At 41.5% G+C, this 20,423-nt stretch overlaps 1 protein-coding gene across 1 annotated transcript in view; it reads left to right on the top strand.

Annotated features, from left to right (window-relative positions):
• The window catches only part of LOC147731161 (dynein axonemal heavy chain 11-like), a 1,538,124-nt gene that overhangs the window by 1,140,536 nt on the left and 377,165 nt on the right, over window positions 1-20,423 (top strand). The window contains exon 38 of the mRNA XM_086956147.1: window positions 18,543-18,670. Coding sequence (XP_086812273.1) covers window positions 18,543-18,670 — 128 coding nt within the window. The remainder of the gene's footprint in view (window positions 1-18,542; window positions 18,671-20,423) is intronic.

Below are 20,423 nucleotides of genomic sequence, written 5' to 3'. Positions count from 1 at the left end.
CGTTCTACAACTTCGTCCTCAAAATGGCTCAGGAAATACAACCGTTCTTTCTCGGACCACTTACGCATATGGTCATCAACCTCTGAAATAGTTATAGATTTAATATTAAGTTTTCGAGCAAACCCACGCAATTCCGCAGCCCGATCAACACTTAGCCTGGTACGACTATCCCCTTGATCGTCTTCATCCAATTCCTCATTCGGAGCCGTAGGTGAAACATACGGAGGCGGGCAACGGTCTAGCAATGAAAAATCATCAGATTCATTAGTAAGGACAGGATAAAGAGGGCGTCGAATAGGAAATTGACCATTAACTTGCAAATTACGTTCCCGTGTCTCCCTCTCTTTCTTTTCCTGCAATTCTTTTTCCTGCAGCTGTAAAGCTTTATCACGAGCAGCCTTTCGCTGCTCTTTGTCCGCCAAGGCTTGTTCACGCTTCATTCGCTCACGCACCGCTTTCTCCCACATACGTACACAATCAAACATATCCTGTCTAGACCTACGCTGAAACAAACATTGCTCCACATATTGAACCTTTCTTAAATCAAACGACCCATGTAGTGGCCATTGCAATTCATGATCAGTCTTTGTATATTTGTGCCACAATGTACTATACATAATAGGGGGAAGGCCAAATTTGATATACATTTCACGATTAGGTGTCCCCTCTGGGGGAGCCGGCTGAGATTCATTTAATCGATAATTGGTACCCTTTCCAAGACAGCACATTCCTCGAAGTGTGCTTAAAACAGGCATGTCAAAATATCACGAAAACGCGATATTACATAAAAATGGCACTTAATATGTTTTACACATGGTGTGCCGTTCAAACAAATACAAAGTCAGAGAAATATCTCTACACTGCCTGCCTATGTGAGGTGCACTCCACATATAACTCAAATCATAGATCCAAATGTTAGCTAACTCAAACAAATCCAAAAAGCCACAGTAAGTGTCAGTAGACTATCTTACCAATCAAAAGCTTACCAAGGTCTCAAATATCCAGGTTTCAGCTGCCAAGTTCTTTAATCGAATCAGCCAAACAGGCACTGTACGACAACCCAACCGATCAGGATCTCAGTCGAGGACCGGCGCCACCTGGAAGGTCAGGTCAGAAGGACAGGAAGAAAACACGGTGGGTGCCAAGACTCGGGTCACTCAGTGGCAGCGTACGCGTCCATGGCGAGTTTCCAATCCTTCGTCACGACCACTCCTTCGGGCATCCGAGTCGCCGATGAGTCCCTTCGTGGTCGCCAATTTGTGGTATAGGGTTTCCTCAGATCTACATACTCTGCAAAAACTCCATGACACCGTAACATAGAAGTTGGCACGGAAACTGGAAATGCAAAATACAAGTTTATTAAGACCCCATGGGGTGGTGGTACAATCCTACAGCACCCTTCGGTAATGCAAGAAGTATCACACGAACATCGGTGCGCGACCTCTTTTATACAATTTTACAGTAATAAAAAGAGTAGGCGGAATACATTTGCTCAGCTTAAGTACATATAAGGACATTTCTGGAACACAGCCTACTTATGGGAGGAGTTTTAGTACCACCGGTCAGTTTGGGGAACATTCCTAAGCGATGACCGTCCACTAATACAGAGGGTTTGACTACGCATGTGCAAGCTTGACCAGTACTAAAAATAGCCTGTTGCTGGGCAAGTTAGATGGTCATTGGTACAGAGGAAGGACAAAAAGGCATGCTGACCACGAGGCAGCATGTTCATAGAAAATGGAAGCCAGCAATACAAAATGGCCTCCGCAAACGTGGTCAAGATAAGAAGAAGTTCGTGTAGCTGAGCTAAACGCTAACCCGATCATTGTCAAATTACGACACAGGCTTGTCACATAGTATCTGTTGTAAATAGAAAAATAAAGAGCTAAATAAACCCCCTCCCTCTGATAGGGATGGTGGGTGTGCATTCATTCAGTATATATGTCTTCAATTATTAGTGAAAAAAGTCCTCCTGAACAGTGTGGGCACACATTCAGCTCTGCGTGTGGTTTTAACCTAAATAGGTAAAAAGCATGCTGAAATAAAGTGTGGCTAGATCGGTTGTATTTATGGTGCAAGTAAAAAACACATCGAAAGCATGACTACATGACATACATGACACAACACATGAAATGGAAGTGGATTGCTCCAGTACATACTTAGATTTGAGCAAAATTTTGCCCCATGGACTGTGGGGGGCAAAGTACTCCTGAACCTGTGTTCATGGTTGGAGTGCTTCGCGAGGTCAATACCTAGGTTATTCGGAGACAAATCTAGGTATTGACCTCGCAAAGCACTCCAACCACAAACACAGGTTCAGGAGTCCTTTGCCCCCCACGGCCCATGCTGCACAATTTTGCTCAAATCTAAGTATGTACTGCAGCAATCCACTTCCATTTCATGTTTTGTGTCATGTATGCCATGTAGTCACGTTATTGATGTGTTTTACTTGCACCATAAATGCAACCGATCTAGCCACACTTTATTTCAGCATGCTTTTTTCCTATTTAGGTTAAAACCCCACGCAGAGCTGAATGTGTGCACACACTGTTTATGAGGACTGTTTTCACTAATAATGGAAGACACATATACTGAATGAATGCACACCCACCGTCCCTATCAGAGGGGGGGGTTCACAGGACTGGTTCCTGGGTGGTTCTGAGGAAGAGCTTGGGGAACGCTCGAAACTAGTTGACACATATCCAGAATCACTAGCCCATTATAGTTAGGATCACTGTTACTACCCCATTTTTAGCTATACCAATCTAGGAGCAATAATAAAACAAAAATCACGCCCACTAGAAAGGTATTTTTTAATTCACTAAACCCACTCCACCACATCTCTGCACTACACATAGTCGTCCAATAAGTGCTCCTACGTATTTTCGCAAGTCGCAGCATGCCTCAGCCCGTAGAGGGCTGCGATGGCCCCATGATGAAGCATGTCACTGTGGAGAAACCCTGGTGAGTTAGGGGACTCTAGAAATTAATTTCTCTTTCCTGAAGGCTTTTCCCATCCAATGTGATCAGGTAAACCATTTTAGGACACTATTGTAATTTTCCCGATTCATGCCCTTCTATAGATATAAATCACTATGTCCTTATATAGGCATAAGAATCATAACCATATTTGGACATAGCTCATGCAGTCCAAATATGGCAGGGCTACTTCCACTAGTTCCGATAATCTACAACGATTTCTTGGAAAACCCGGCTTCAGCAGAAAGGGACTTTTCCTTGCTCGAGAACTGACTAGTCCAAGAACTCATGGAGTTTTCAAAGAACTGAGACTCTTTGATGACGTTATTATGTCCACCTTTACGTCAAACTCTGCACCTTCAAGGTGTAAATATGCCCACACTTGCCTTAGCAAACACATGGTGGTTTGGAGCAGTTGGACTATCTACTTGCCCAACGCATCCTGCTACAGCAAGTGCCGAAGGAAGCCGACCCTCCAGCAGACGCACTGAGAGAGACGCTGTCTTTTCTCCTGCAGCGAAATCCTGCTCCAGTGTTTCCAAGCTACCCTTGTGGGTTGTTGGGAAATCGAGTCCCGAGACTGGCCTTCTCCATTCTAAACTAAGGTACAGAGCTGATTAGACCCTCAGAGAAATCTTGGACAGATTCTTGGCAAAAGAATACTACATTTATGCTACACCTCACTTACTTCTTCCCTCGTACTAAGATTAGGTTAGGAATACCGGGGTAGGCGTATTTTAGAAGCACCAGTTGAGCACTTTTAGCCTCTGTTATTTATGTATGTATGTATCCATGGTTTAGTAACCATACAATGCTCTTAAAGTATTATTTTATTCTGCTTTTTATACTGTATGCGTTATATTTTACAACCAGTTTTACGATTGTAGCAGTTCATTTCTTATGCTTGAGAAAGAAGACTGTTCAATAAATCTTTTTATTGAAAACTCCTGTCTATCTCTTTCTCTGCACCGTTGGTGAAACGAAGCATGCACGATTGACTGAGTGAAATATATATCTATTGTTTCCACGACTCTGAAGATCAGTTTTATCTTGGGGAAACAAAGTTGTCATGTTTATGCGGTTGTCAGAAACGAATCCCTTCTTGTAAATTCGAGAAAGTTTCTAGTGACCTCTGAGCTAGCTGGCACTCACAATTAAGTCTAGTATATTCGATAGAGACCTAGTAGTCCTTAGTCCTACGTCTAATCTATAGGATATATTATTCCAATGTGCATAGCCTATTGGGAATATAGGAACTACACTACATGGCGCCCAACGTTTGGTTAGGCACTAATTTAACGCTAGATACTAGAGTAACTCAGTTGTGCCTTTCACAGAGACCCCTTTTTCCCGTAAATACTCCAATAGACGTCTGGAGTGGGTCAAAGGATAAAATATCCGCCATAACTGAGTAGGACGAAAATCCTATGTATTAGTTTTTGGTTTGTTCAACATTGAAGGATACAGTGTTCCAAAATATTGTGCACCTTATCTTTGTTTCCTTGAAAACTTTCTGTGCAAAACTTGCAACAAAATGCAAGATAGCGACGAAGAGAACGGTGGACCTGCAGGGACTATTACCCGACCAGGTTTAGACGAGACAGATCTCCAACAAAAATGACCCGGATGCTATAGTTATCCCGGAAAACGTAAGAAAAGCCATAGCTATAAAGCTTATAGAAAATAGCCTATCACCCATAGGTGGTACAGTTATATTTGTCATAGAGGTACATGAATATCGGCAGACAGAGGTATTCTATCCATGGATTGTCTTTCCACAAGCAAATCCAACAACACATGTGTTTCACTACTATAAGATGGAGGAACATCCAGCGGAATACGTTCCTTTCAAGGACGTTGAAATTCCACTAACTTACCAAGAGCATCAGCTCTGGTTTAAAGACGCCCTACAACATCAAAATCACATTACCAGGCTCGGTCCACTAGGTAGACCAGGAGCAACATGGCCGGTACTAGCCAGCTATACACCACATCCTAACATTGAAAGAATGTCAGATGTTTGCTCAGCTAAAACAATTAATTGAAATACATAGGCAATTGGTACAATATGTCATGTGGACCTTAATGGTCCACCCTACTATTAGAAGTCCACAACACACCCTTCATCAGGGGAACACAAACAAAATCACACCACAGACTATACAATCAGTCATTGGTAAATTACCCACAAATAGGGAACAAATTCCATTCTGGTTAGCCCAGAAAATTACTCAAATAGAGGCAGTATTTCCCGATAGTACACCTGATGATAAACACAGGATTCTAACAATCTGGTTACCAATGGGGATTGCACCACACGTGGAGGACTGTGACACTTGGGGTACAGTCTTTGCTTCAATCTACACAAAAACACATGGTGTCCCGTTTATGGCGGTAATACCAGACATTCTGAGACAGATTCAAAATGAATACGGTCCAGAATCAGCCTTGAATCTTGGTATGAAATTACTGAAAGATTTCAAACAGGTCTCAGCTATCTTATTAGCTAACATTAAAGGTGAAGCAGCATCGGTGGCAATCCGCCAAAAATTAAAAGAACTCGATATTACTGAGCAACCGTATGAACTTGACAGAATTATTGAAAAATCCTATAAAGAACTAGGAAGAGGTAGTTTGGGGCGGAAACCTTTAAAACCTGAACTAACAGAAAATCCTAAAAACGTTTTTATCAAAAATAATCTAACTACTCCTAAAAAGAAATGGGAAAATAGTAGACAGCCACTTCCTAAAGAGAAGCGCTCTCAGTCCAGAGGTAGATCTCTTCAAAAGGAGCACTCTGAAAAGAGGTATAACCTTAGAAATAGGGATAATCTAAGAAAACCTGATAGATATCAAAATACTGATACACGATCCTCTTGTAACTTTCAGACTTCCCCGTAGAAATCCGAAAGAAGAGGACGATCAGAACACAAGGAAGAACCTGTGAAGTCCAAAGACAATCAACACATTCCCAAAAATATGAAAATTCAATTCTCCAAAAAGAAGGTAGCAAGAATTAAATTCAGACATGCCGAGGATCTTGAGGACACGACTCAAGAACGGGGAGAGGGCCCAGACAATGCTGGACAGTGCAGCATAGGTCACCATAGGTCTCAGGATCCTGAAAGATCATCTGGAGACAGTGGATCTGAATTAATGCATTCAGGTTGAAACTGCCGACACCAGGGTTAGTGTACCCCATAAGTTATATGAAGTAACACTCCGGATAGAGGGGGACATAACTAGAAAAATAAAAGCACTCTTTTTGGAAAAACTATCCAAGGGTTATGACATCCTTCTGGCCGAAAAAGACTGACCACCTGAATTTGTCAGGGAGTGTCCACATGGCGCAGAAATAATTATGCCAGCCTTCTCTAATCATATTCCTATTCATAAAAAATATACCTATGTCAGGAAATGGGCTGTGGCCCAGGCTCCAGCATTAAATAAAAATCATGTGGGATAGGATGAGGACTCTCCTCACCATAAAATTCGGTTGAAAAATCAACCTACTGCTCAGAGGCAGTATCCAGTAAAGCAGGAAGCTAAAAAACAAGTCAGGGAGATCTTAGATCAACTTGAATACCAAGGGGTGATTGAAACATGCACCTCATCAATGAACAGTCCTTTGTTTCCTGTCTCCAAAGCAGACAAAACAAATCGTCTAATTTTGGATTACAGACATTTAAACTCTTGTTGCAAAACTTCTCCAGTACAAAATTCCCACAGTGCAGCAGTGATGAATAACATCGTTCGCAAAAAATATAACACTACATTAGATATTTCAAACGGTTTCTTCTGTCAAAACATTGCACCAGAAAGCAGGTATTTGACCTCTTTCTCAATAATGGGACACAACAACACTTTGTCGTCTCCCCCAGGGATTCAAGAACAGTCCTGGATTATTTTCAGCCAGAGTAACAGAGTTACTACAAACGTCTGATGATGAGGCATTATCTTATGTCGATGACATCTATCTTCCAGTTGATGATGAGGCATTATCTTATGTTGATGACATCTATCTTACAGATGATGATTTGAACAGGCACTTGACCAGGGTGAACACTATAATACTTTTATTCGCCTCTGAAGGGTATAAATACAACTTAAGAAAATCAAGAATTGCCCACCTCAACGTCCTATTCTTAGGATACGAACTTTCAAGTGAAGGCAAAAGCTTAGCAGCAAACTTTTTAGAAAAATGTGCGCTGCTTCAACCACCAAGGTCGCTGAAAAACTTACAGTCAATTTTAGGATTCCTAATCTTCGGAAGAACTTACATTCTAAATTACAAAGAAAGGGTTAAACCTATCTATGATCTAATCAAACCTGATTTCAAACCAACTAATTGGACTCAAAAACACACAGAAAATTTGCGTTCAGTACAAACAGACATGTTGGCAACAACACACTTACCAACACGCGACAATGTACGCAACCTTATAATCCGAATCATCCCAGGGAGATGCGGCTTCACATACCTAACCTTTAATGAAGGTGAAAAGGTACCAATAGCCTACAAATCACACTTGTACACACAAACTGAAATGAAATTCACTTCAACAGAAAAAATTCTGACAGCAGTTCAGACTGCTGTAGCAAAGGAGAGAGCCCTCGCACAGGGTAAGCGCATAAAAGTTGTTACACCTGTACCTGCCTTAGAGGCAGTGACAAAGGCAAACATTCCAAATGCAAAAGCTCTACATCCAAGATGGATACAATGGGGTAATTCTCTTGCTGCAACAGACGTTGAATACGTTTTTGACCCTTACTGGAAGACACAAGAATTTCTCCAATACGAACAAGAATGTCCTCTGCCTACTGAAATTCTACATCTAGAACATTACGGCTGTATAATATATACAGACGGATCAGCACAGCCCGCAATTGAGGGTAAACAAGCTTATAGTGCAGCGTACGCGATTGTTAAAGGTCGCTGGCGCGATGGTAAATTCAGACCTATGGTCACAAAAACCCAATCTCTAGGAGACTGTACAGCTCAGCGAGCTGAAACTACAGGCTTTCAAGATGGCGCTTGAAAATACCGATCGCGAATTCCCCACACTTATAGTGTGCGATTCGTATTACTGCGTCCAGTCTTACAGTGAATATCTGCAGAACTGGTTTCAAAATGGTTTTAAAGACACAAAAGGCGGCACAATCAAGCATAAAATGCTTTAGGAACAAGTAGTTCTATTACAGAAACAACTACAAAAGACTCAGGTGATCTATACAATGAGTCATCAGAGTGATGGCGTTCACGTTGAAGGGAATTCATTGGCTGATGAAGTCGCAAAGGCAGCTGTGCAAACGTCTTCCGTAGCTGCAATTACTAGTTCAAAAACGAAAATAGCGAAATAATGCAAGCAGTCACTGCTTCACTAAAAGACAGTGTAAAACACTACCAAAAGGCTACCCACTCAAGTACTCCTATATAACTGATGCAAATAATGTTCTGTTTGCTTGAATCCCTGGAGTGGGGGATAGAGCAATCCCAAACATGGAACACAGGTTAGGACTAATATTAGCAGCACATGAAGGGCTTGCCTCTGCACACTCAAGTGTTTCTGCCACAGTTTCATTATTATAAAAACGATACTGGTGGCCGCGCATGAGGAAACAAACCAGAAACTATGTTTTAGAATGTGAAATCTGCCAGAAAATGAAAGTTTCAACAGTGAAACACCCGGCGCAGACGCCCCTTCTAATTTCAGATAAACCATTAGCATGTGTTTACCTGGACCACTGTGGTCCCTTACAAAGAGATGGCAACTAAAAATACATCATGGTTGCAGTGGATTCATGCACAAGATTCATTTGGATGTGGCCTCAGCGCTTGGCTGACGCCCGAACTATTATAGAAGATTTGCGAGTCTTTATCGGCACATACGCAATCGGCATGCTACATTCTGACCAGGGTCCTGCGTTTAGCTCTATGGCTTACAAGGAGGCCATGGCCAGCTTCGGTGTTGCATTGCGATTTTCGAGTCCATTCCATCCTGAGGGAAATTCAGTTGTGAAGAGGAAAAAACGTGACATAAAGCAATCTATAACAGCTAGGGTGATAGGTGGGTCAAACATCTAATAAATGTCTACCATAGTCTTAATAACCTGCCAAGAAAATCTCTGGGTGGAATCACTCCATATGAACTCCTTTTTGGTACTAGAATGTTGGTTGAAGACCTCAATCGTCACACTTCAGTGGTGGAGCAAAAAACATTTGATATCAAAGATCGTTTGGCTTTTTTACAAGACTGAAATGAAACAAGAAGTCTAAGCAACACCAGTGAAAAGCCAACGACCACTGAAGAAAAACCACCTGTCCTGCAAGACCTGTTTGGATTCCAAAGGTTGGGGATCTAGTCAGGGAGAAAATAGTGGACAAGAAGGAATTTGGGCCTTCTTACAGAAAACCAGTACCTGTACTAGCAATCCACTGATCAAGAACAGTGCTACTGCCGCCCCTTGCTGGAAGAAAGGAGAACCGGTCTGTATCGATTGACCTGGTAAAACCACACCATGTGGCCGATAATAAGTTGTAGGCCCAGTGGGCTCCTAAGATGTAGCAGGCGACCAAATCTTGCTATCATCCAAGAGGTTCAAACTGAAAGACTCATCACCTTTGAAGATTCTAAAGTGAGAAAAGAAGGACTATGCAACAAAGCCATGGAACTTGAAACCCAAATAACAGTTCGTCAAGAAACTCCTGTCTACAATAATGTAGCATCTGACTATACAAACATGTCAAGGGAACAAGCAACTCCAGCGATTTCAAAGAATCCGGATGCAATACCGACTATTGACAGAACTGCCTCTGGCTATTTTATCAACTTTGATAACTTTTCTGAGGATTCCAGTGAACCTGAAACTACGCCAGCAAATAAAACTTTTAAGGAAAAATTAACTGAACTTGGTCAAGAGCTTGCTAAAACATATCTGGTTTCACCATGGGTAGAATTTTGGATTGGGTTAGGTGTTTTTTTCCCCTGCTATGGCTCATTCTTGTTTTAAGTCTGGGAAAGCTGATAGATGGAAAACACATTAAAATGGACACAGCAAGTAAGAACATCAACTTGCTTCTGAAGCCACACAAATCATTTCATTGTGAACAACGAGACCTGTCATCAGTGGACATCACAGTGGTTCCTCTACCTGGTGGAATAGCTTGGGATACAACTGATTATGACAATTATGGCCCTGTTGAGCTGCTGAAAATTCCACGCCAATTAAAGGTTTGCTTGAGTGATTTTGTTTCACACAGCACATGTTCTGATGATTGGGACTTTGAAACTGTTAATAATATGATGGCAGACTTAGAAATGTCAGCAAAATTTACAAAACATGAATACTTAGAAGGTTCATCAAATTATGAAGAAATGTATTGTTTTAATCATTTTGGTCTTCATTACTTGCCTAAATCTGCAAACCCTAGAAATGTTTACCTTATAATCAATGGGAACATAGTCCAACACCTCTAAAAGGTAGTTCTAAAACATTTATTGGAAAATGTCCATATTTCACAGATTTTAATGTTACAACCTCAGAAAGTTTTTACTTTAAAAATGTTAATAAGACAGGCATAAAAAGTATGTTGACAAATACTAAACAAATTTTTTCTGCGGCCTTTTATGCCCAACTGTCCACCTTAGGCTTTGACTTTTGGAAAGACAACATTGAGACAAAAACTGTTTGGGGCACAAAAGACTGGCAGGTACAAGGTTTAGAAGCATTGTTCAGAGCCTGCATCATCCCAGAACAAATGATGTTTTTAAATGACACTGTTCAACAGACATCTTGTCTTGGCATTGCTAAGATAAAAGATTTAAACAAACCGTCCATATCTAAGCCCACACCTGATAGTAATTTAACTTTAAGTGAAGAGGTAGACGTAAACAATATTTTACAAAAGAACAGAACAAATCTTGAATGGAAAAAATTGTTAATCTCACCCACAGACACGAATAACTGTCAAGATAGATTCCCGAACAAGACCCAAGGGTTCACAGTAACTTGGCCAGATCCAAGATATATCCAGAGACAACATCCAGGGATAATAACAACTTATAGTGTAGGTAAACTATGCCTTGAGTGGCTGAAGAAATCTACACTTCCAGAAATAAAACAATACTTATCTTTGCTTAAAAATGGCATTGATTTACGAGAATTCTTACTGGGACCTCGTAATCCACGTCATAAACGTTTCATATTTGCCGGTATATACGCTGCATACAATGAAGCATGGAAAGTCTCGCAAATTGAAACAGCTGAAAGAATACGAAAAATTAATTGTTTAAACTTAGAGAAATCACTCTCTGTAGTTGACAATGGGTTAACAACTCTGTCGTCCATAATTTATTCTTTGGACAGCATTGTATCCTCTGCCATGGACATAATGGACAGGACTTGCTAATGTTACAACATGGCCAGTCTCAATTACATTCTATAATGCTGTTAGGCTGGACGTTAAAAAACCTTTGTTCAGGCTATGTGCCTTGGTGTTTAATCAACACTACGTCATTGTTTACCGTGTTTAACCTTACAGGTAAACAAATCTCGTTGGCACAGAGGGGAGCAGACTATACGGTGCTGAGCATGGAAAAACTGGAGAGATTACCATTGACCGTTTCCAAGAAACCATCAGTTGAATGGATAATACATGGCACCATCACAATACAAGTGACGACTTTCCAGTTTCAATATTGCTTAAAAGGAGGAGGAGGTAGACGTAAACAATATTTTACAAAAGAACAGAACAAATCTTGAAAGGAAAAAATTGTTAATCTCACCCACAGACACGAATAACTGTCAAGATAGATTCCTGAACAAGACCCAAGGGTTCACAGTAACTTGGCCAGATCCAAGATATATCCAGAGAAAACATCCAGGGATAATAACAACTTATAGTGCAGGTAAACTATGCCTTGAGTGGCTGAAGAAATCTACACTTCCAGAAATAAAACAATACATATCTTTGCTTAAAGATGGCATTGATTTACGAGAATTCTTACTGGGACCTCGTAATCCACGTCATAAACGTTTCATATTTGCCGGTATATACGCTGCATACAATGAAGCATGGAAAGTCTCGCAAACTGAAACAGCTGAAAGAATACGAAAAATTGATTGTTTAAACTTAGAGAAATCACTCTCTGTAGTTGACAATGGGTTAACAACTCTGTCGTCCATAATATATTCTTTGGACAGCATTGTATCCTCTGCCATAGACATAATGGACAGGACTTGCTAATGTTACAACATGGCCAGTCTCAATTACATTCTATAATGCTGTTAGGCTGGACGTTACAAAACCTTTGTTCAGGCTATGTGCCTTGGTGTTTAATCAACACTACGTCATTGTTTACCGTGTTTAACCTTACAGGTAAACAAATCTCGTTGGCACAGAGGGGAGCAGACTATACGGTGCTGAGCATGGAAAAGCTGGAGAGATTACCATTGACCGTTTCCAAGAAACCATCAGTTTAATGGATAATACATGGCACCATCACAATACAAGTGACGACTTTCCAGTTTCAATATTGCTTAAAAGGAGGCGGAGGTAGACGTAAACAATATTTTACAAAAGAACAGAACAAATCTTGAATGGAAAAAATTGTTAATCTCACCCACAGACACGAATAACTGTCAAGATAGATTCCTGAACAAGACCCAAGGGTTCACAGTAACTTGGCCAGATCCAAGATATATCCAGAGAAAACATCCAGGGATAATAACAACTTATAGCAGGGGTCTCCAAACCGGTCCTGGAGGGCCGGATCCATGCCAGATTTTTTGGATATCCCCATTGAGATACATGTAGTAATTTTAAAAATCTGTCATGGATCCGGCCCTTCAGGACCGGTTTGGAGACCCCTGACTTATAGTGTAGGTAAACTATGCCTTGAGTGGCTGAAGAAATCTACACTTCCAGAAATAAAACAATACTTATCTTTGCTTAAAGATGGCATTGATTTACGAGAATTCTTACTGGGACCTCGTAATCCACGTCATAAACGTTTCATATTTGCCGGTATATACGCTGCATACAATGAAGCATGGAAAGTCTCGCAAATTGAAACAGCTGAAAGAATACGAAAAATTGATTGTTTAAACTTAGAGAAATCACTCTCTGTAGTTGACAATGGGTTAACAACTCTGTCGTCCATAATATATTCTTTGGACAGCATTGTATCCTCTGCCATAGACATAATGGACAGGACTTGCTAATGTTACAACATGGCCAGTCTCAATTACATTCTATAATGCTGTTAGACTGGACGTTACAAAACCTTCGTTCAGGCATTGTGCCTTGGTGTTTAATCAACACTACGTCATTGTTTACCGTGTTTAACCTTACAGGTAAACAAATCTCGTTGGCACAGAGGGGAGCAGACTATACGGTGCTGAGCATGGAAAAACTGGAGAGATTACCATTGACCGTTTCCAAGAAACCATCAGTTGAATGGATAATACATGGCACCATCACAATACAAGTGACGACTTTCCAGTTTCAATATTGCTTAAAACACATACCAGCAGGCCTCTATGAAAGGTTGGGTAAAGAATACATTAAGTCAACCTGGGATTTACCATACACACACAAATGTTGGAGTGGGGGAAAGGAGGTATTTCTTAGTGGTAAAAATTGTGAAAACTCACTAAGTGGTACATTGTTATGTCAAGGTATTAATTTACACAGAGCCTGCGAAGGTGCTTCCAATAACCTTTCTTGCCACCTGCAAGGTTCGCCCACAGCGGTGATAGATCCAATTTTCAGGCAGCTTTCCAATGGTAGCTACATTATGTTAAATGATCACAGCTGTTGTGGAATGAGGCCAGGAATAGGCTATCTCGTTAGTGTGTCAGCCAGGGTCACTTGTTGTATGCAAGTATTGTTTCCAAAAACTAAGACAGACGAGGAGTCGCCGCTATGGCCTTCACTGAACATCTCTTCTATTCGAATTGATACTTTAAGCAGAATGAAAGCCATTCTTTTACAAAAAACTGTGCCACTGACCTCATCCAGAAAGACGTATGATCTGCAAGTTGCAAGAACTTCTGCAGAGATACATGCATTGTTATCAACGAACTGCCCAATACATTTCGCAGAAATGTTAGGTCGTATTTTTAACATGTCTGATGCCAGCGGTATTGCACATGTATTTAAGACGATTTTTTTGGGACTGTTAGCACCCTTTGAAGCAGTCCTGGGCATTTGTCCTAATTTCGTACACTCTGTGTTCGGCGGCCTGCCTCTCATTGTGGGACTCGTAGCAGGGATCTTATTTTTATTCCCCCTGCTCCGTTATGGCAAATCCAGCCACCAGCGATGCCCAAGTCAGCATGGAGAACGCGCTCCAGGCCATGAGGTATCGTGAACGCATAACAGAGATCCTTGGCTTGGCTCGTTTGAGAGATCTGAATACCACATGGTTCCTGTCATTCAGACCAATCTGGCAAGATTGCATCTTACCTGTTCTACGATGTCTGCTTTGTGGAGAGGAATGCTTGTTGGATATCTGTCTAACACTACCATCGATTATGCCAACGGAAGCTGACGCATTACTGGGTCCGGTAACGGCTAATGTGTTGTGTTGCCCCCAACGGCTACCAATCCTGATGACGGCATTCATTGAGATCTCACCGGCAAATCCGACTGGAGGTGAGATACGCGGACCAACAGGCACACAGGTACCATCTGCTATGAACATTTCTAACGTGGCTAACACTGATGGCGATGCTTCACATCTGTGCACAATTGATCTTCTGAATGAAGTGGTCGAACTTTCAACTACTGTGGTAGACGATTTGTTTGCCAGCCTTGATGACTTAATGTTTTCTCCTGACACCGAGAATAACTTTTGAAACTATCACACTGCATTCTTTTCGAACTCTGAAATTCGACCTTCACTTTTTTCAAAATAAAAGCTTCCAAGTTTGGAACTCTATTTCTCTACAATTTAATTTGACTTTTTTCCAAAACATACTGAACTTTGGCTCAAAGTAATCTGCTTAAAGTAGAACTATTCTTAGAGAACAAGAATTCTTTGACTACTTCCTAGAAACAGCATTGACCTAAGGCACAAATCAAACTAGCTTGTATATTCTGTTATGGAATGGTCTCAACCTTTTTTCTGTATCAAGAGCCATTTCATAAATGTAAATTTTGTGATTCATTCAGTTAGCATTATATCATATCATATGCTTACAATGAAATCATTGCTTTTAGATGCATACTGTACAAATGCTCATTTTGTGTATGACCATTTTTTTAATACATTTCATATATTTTTTGGGTGGGATTGTAAAAACACATACTCTGGCTTCTATGTTTTAGTATTTACTCTTAGATGAACATAATAGCGTGGAGTGGGTGTTGTAAACCATTTTCGGACACTATTGTAATTTTCCCGATTCATGCCCTTATATAGGTATAAATCACTATGTCCTTATATAGGCATAAGAATCATAACCATATTTGGACATAGCTCATGCAGTCCAAATACGGCAGGGCTACTTCAACTAGTTCCGAAAATCTACAACGATTTCTTGGAAAACTCGGCTTCAGCAGCTAGGGACATTCCCTTGCTCGAAAACTGACTTGTCCAAGAACACATGGAGTTTTCATAGAACTGAGACTCTTTGATGACGTTATTATGTCCACCTTTACGTCAAACTCGGCAACTTCAAGGTATAAATATGCCCACACTTGCCTTAGCAAACACACGGTGGTTTGGAGCTGTTCGACTATCTACTTGCCCGACGCATCTTGCTACAGCAAGTGCCGAAGGAAGCCGACCCTCCAGAGAGAGACGCTGTCTTTTCTCCTGCAGAGAAATCCAGCTCCAGTGTTTCCAAGCTACCCTTGCGGGTTGTTGGGAAATCAATTCCCGAGACTGACCTTCTCTATTCTAAACTAAGGTACAGAGCTGATTAGACCCTCAGAGAAATCTTGGACAGATTCTTGGCAAAAGAAAACTACATTTATGCTACACCTCACTTACTTCTTCCCTCGTACTAAGCTTAGGTTAGGTACACCGGGGAAGGCGTATTTTAGAAGCACCAGTTGAGTACTTTTAGCCTCTGTTATTTATGTATGTATTTATCCTTGGTTTAGTAACCATACAATGCTCTTACAGTATTATTTTATTCTACTTTTTATACTGTATGCGTTATATTTTACAACCAGTTTTACGATTGTAGCAGTTTATTTCTTATGCTTGAGAAAGAAGACTGTTCAATAAATCCTTTTATTGAAAACGCCTGTCTATCTATTTCTCTGCACCTCTGGTGAAACGAAGCATGCACGATTGACTTAGTGAAATATATATCTATTGTTTCCACGACTCTGAAGTTCAGTTTTATCTTGGGGAAACAAAGTTGTCATGTTTATGCGGTTGTCAGAAACGAATCCCTTCTTGTGAATCCGAGAAAGTTTCTAGTGACCTCTGAGCTAGCTAGCACTCATAATTAAGTCTAGTATATTCGATAGAGACCTAGTATACCTCAGTCCTACGTCTAATCAATAGGATATATTATTCCAATGCGCAGAGCCTATTGGGAATATAGGAACTACACTACAGAAGGACTGCTCCTCTGTCTGATGAAGGAAGTCTGGACCTGCTTGCCCCAAACCCAGTATCCCCAGAAGTGACTCCAAAGATCCTTTGTCTGACCTCCTGAGCTACAAGGACACCACAAGCTTACAGGGGCCTTCAACACAACTGCCCAGCTTGCTAATACCAACTGGACCTACCTGGTCCTGCTGCTGACTTCTGCCTGGAGTGAGTCCTGATCTCCAAGAGTTGCCCCCAAGGTACTGGACCCTTGGCTGGCACCAGAATGTACTCTTCCTGCAAGAAAGGTAAAAACTCAGAAGTTTGGGGCTCTTTGTGATAGTGAGTGGGTTCCTTGCATCAGCACCAGTCACGTGATCTCCCACCAACGCGAAGTTTCGTTGGCGATGTGCTCTTCACTCTGATCATTGACCACCCACATCAAATACCACTCCTTGTGCTCACATCGACCTCCTCATGCCCACGCCAACTCGAAGCTCCTGCTGGACTCCGCATGGACTTGGAATTTGAGAAGGTAAAACCTCCATGGGAACAAACATGGCCCCTGTACGTAACGCAGACTCCATCGTGGTTCGCCTAAACTTGGGACTTTGAGCTGGTCCAGTGTGACCAGATAACTGCTAGTGGCGCTTTGTACTTTTTAGCACAATTTTCACCTAGAACTTTAAAAGTTGATAACTCTGGTTATCCGTATCGGATTTTTGTCATTTGGGTGTCATTGTGTTTATTACATTTTACTTTTTCTAAATTGGTTTGGGATTTTTTTGTATTGTGTTTACATTTTATAACTATTTGAGTACTGAATAAATACTTTACACATTGCCTGCAAGTTAAGCCTCACTACTTTCGTGCCAAGTGACCAGAGTATTAAGCGCATGTTTATTTTCTGACTCATGTGGTTTACCATGACAAGGATTGTGTTTATTTTTTAGATGTGGTCTCCACCGCCCTCAATTAATAACCCAATTTCCTACATAACCTCAGAAGGGTATTAAAGTATCTTGGGGCTCTTCATATTATAGCTGCCTATAAATGCAAGAAAACAAAGGACATATAGATGCGAGTGTTCTCTGGCATTATGCCTGCACTAATGTACTGTTCTATCCATCCTCATTTGTCTTGCCGTTTTCAAAATGTGGTAAAGTCTTGCATTGTTTAGCTTGATTTACTCTGTTTTCTTGGGTTAGGTAAGCCTTGCTTACATTGTGGCCCCCCTGCAATGAAGTTATGTTCCAAAATCTGCAGGTTCTCCAGTCTATTTTTCTTTACAGAGCACCACACAAACCAACGATGTGCCAGTGGTGCTAAATATGTTTCCCTGAAGAATAATAAAGAGTTACGGATAAATCAAATATGTGATATCATATAATGAAATAAGGCCCAACGCGTACTTGGTGCTTGAAGTTCGCAATCCCAAGAAGAGTAGCGTCGCTACCGAGTAAGGGCTGAGAGAAATATTTTGTTATGTCTTTCCAGCATTTTATCTCTTTTGGTTCTCCAGGGGATGATAAGAGAGTCCCTGGAGCGAGACTCTTTACAGCAGTGCAGATAAGTATTGTTATCTCCAAGCGCTTAGAACTTGGCCACTCATGCACAAAATGGGTTTGAAAAGCACCACCCAAATACAAGGAAGCTGAAATCAGTAAACATGGAATGAGGAAGAACGCGAAACTAAATCAATGCCAAATCAAAATATCTCTTCATATTTATTTTCTACCTCAACTTTCCTTGAAACGATATTTATGTATGTTTTACCAGAGTCCTGTTCTTCTTTTCAAGCACATTATCTCTTAACAGTCAGCCAGTTCAAGGAGTGTTTTCTTGCCTTTTTGTACTTTGGAGAACAAAAACATGTCTGTCTCATTTCTTCAAAGGTTATTGTGGCTCTGTGTTCTGCTTTCAGATAAATGTAGATGTACCTCTGTGAGGTGCATGTGTTTCATTTGAGCGTTGGTGTCTGATGCTGGAGTCATTGCCTCTTGCATTTAGGAAACAAGCTTGGATTCACCATTGATTCGGGAAAACTGCACAATATATCGCTGGGTCAAGGACAGGAAGTCATCGCAGAAATAGCAATGGAGAAGGCATCAAAAGAAGGCCACTGGGTTATACTTCAAGTAAGCTCTTTCTTTTCATTTCATCTGTGCTGCTTTGCAGGCTTTAAAAAAACATAACATTGCACCTTCATAAAATGCATTTGTGGAGCAGTGCTGTGGGATGGAAGCATAAACTGAGTGTGTATTTATTGTGCTTTGTCAGACCAGCCCTGTGAAAACTGAAGGCGCTTGTGAGCTGCTGTCAAGACATACCCCTACTTGACAAAATGCATTCTGTGTCGCTGTGATGTCACAGCGTCGAGCAGGAACTTTCTCATGCTGCTTTCTTCTCGCTGGCATCAGACTCCGAATGTCTCCAGCACTGAGCACCACCACATCTCCCAGATCACTAGAACATGAGTGCAGTGGTGGGCATGGGGGTCCTAGGGCAGCACTAGCCCTGCCAAACTGGCCTGCTTTTGTAATTGGCCTCTCTGCGCCCTACGTGTCTGCAATGCAAGAGGGCAACAGGGTGATTTGTGTATGGTGAGGCAGGAAGCATGGACATACCCGCGATTCAGCATTGTTTTTGGGCTGGTGCCTGGGGTGGGAACCATAAAAGAAGCAAAGATGCGGGTTGGTGGCGGGTTGGTGGCAGGAGGTGTGAGAAGGAAGGTTGAGAAAACCACACACAGTTTGTGTTTTGTAGGGGCCCCTGTTACTTCCTTTCCCTCGGTGCCAACACTGCTAGTCTGTGGAAGCAGGTATGGTGGGAAAAAAGATAAAGGGGAGCCCAAGCACAACATACAATTGTAGAATCATATATAATGGTCAATGGATGATGTCATCGTTGATGTTGAGGAAAACTGGTCTTTCCGCCCTTGGTCTAATGGAAAGCTTGGTTGCACTTCCTTGGCAATAGATAAACACCCTCGCAGTAGCCTCATGGGCTGGCATGCTCAACAGCAAGGGCAAATAGTCTCAAAGGGTGTGGTATGTGTGTGGTACTCTTGCGCAAGTTTCACGGCAATGTTGCCAAGCTCCCTGGGATGTTGCTCAAGCTCGAATTAACTGAGCGTTGGTAGTGGGATTCTACCCTGGTACTTCCCTCCAGGATCTTCTTAAATGAAACGCATCCATGAACCAAACAAATTGTGTGGCTTGTTAGTTTTTAGTTCTTCGTTAATTTGGGATTTGCATGTTCATTCCAGGTTGCCTTGGTGGAAAATGCACTTTAATGTCTACAAAGAGTAAGAGACAGGTTCTAATTTGGTATTTGGATTTTTGATGATTAGAAGAAGGGCATCTATGGAAATAGGCAAGGCAAGGTCAACCGGTTACATTAAAACACCAACCAACAATAAGTTACATTTAGACACTCAGTTCCAAGACACTAGTGTTGTCGAGAAAGGCACTTAAATCCGCTGCTGCAATAAAAGTCACAGCTTCTGGTAAGTAGCAGTGTACAAAACATGTTCACTGGTGACGGGGTGACCTTGTTGTCGGGTACAAGGGCAAAGGTACTGCGTGATTTAATTGGATTATGCGCCGGTGAGGTGGGTTGATTGTCATTTCATATGCGAATGGCGGCACATTTCTGAAGCAGCCTCGCAAAAAGTGACAGCTCTCCTAAGCCACAGAGGGGTTCCCACATTGTCATCCATGAATAATCTCCCTCCCCCAGTAAACACATCGAACTGTATTGTAATTGCATTTATATAGCACGTACTACCCTAAGCCAACTTGAGGGTTTTCTTAGTTCCCTTGTGATAGTTTGCAAATATATACCAAGAGGGTAGAGAGGCGGTGCTCTGTAGCATGCAGCATGCATCCT

The sequence above is a fragment of the Lissotriton vulgaris genome, chromosome 2_1 (genome assembly GCF_964263255.1).
Source record: "Lissotriton vulgaris chromosome 2_1, aLisVul1.2, whole genome shotgun sequence".
Classification (NCBI taxonomy): Eukaryota; Metazoa; Chordata; class Amphibia; order Caudata; family Salamandridae; genus Lissotriton; species Lissotriton vulgaris.
The sequence above is the reverse complement of the archived record's forward strand: the minus strand, read 5'-3'. Positions and strand labels throughout refer to the sequence as shown.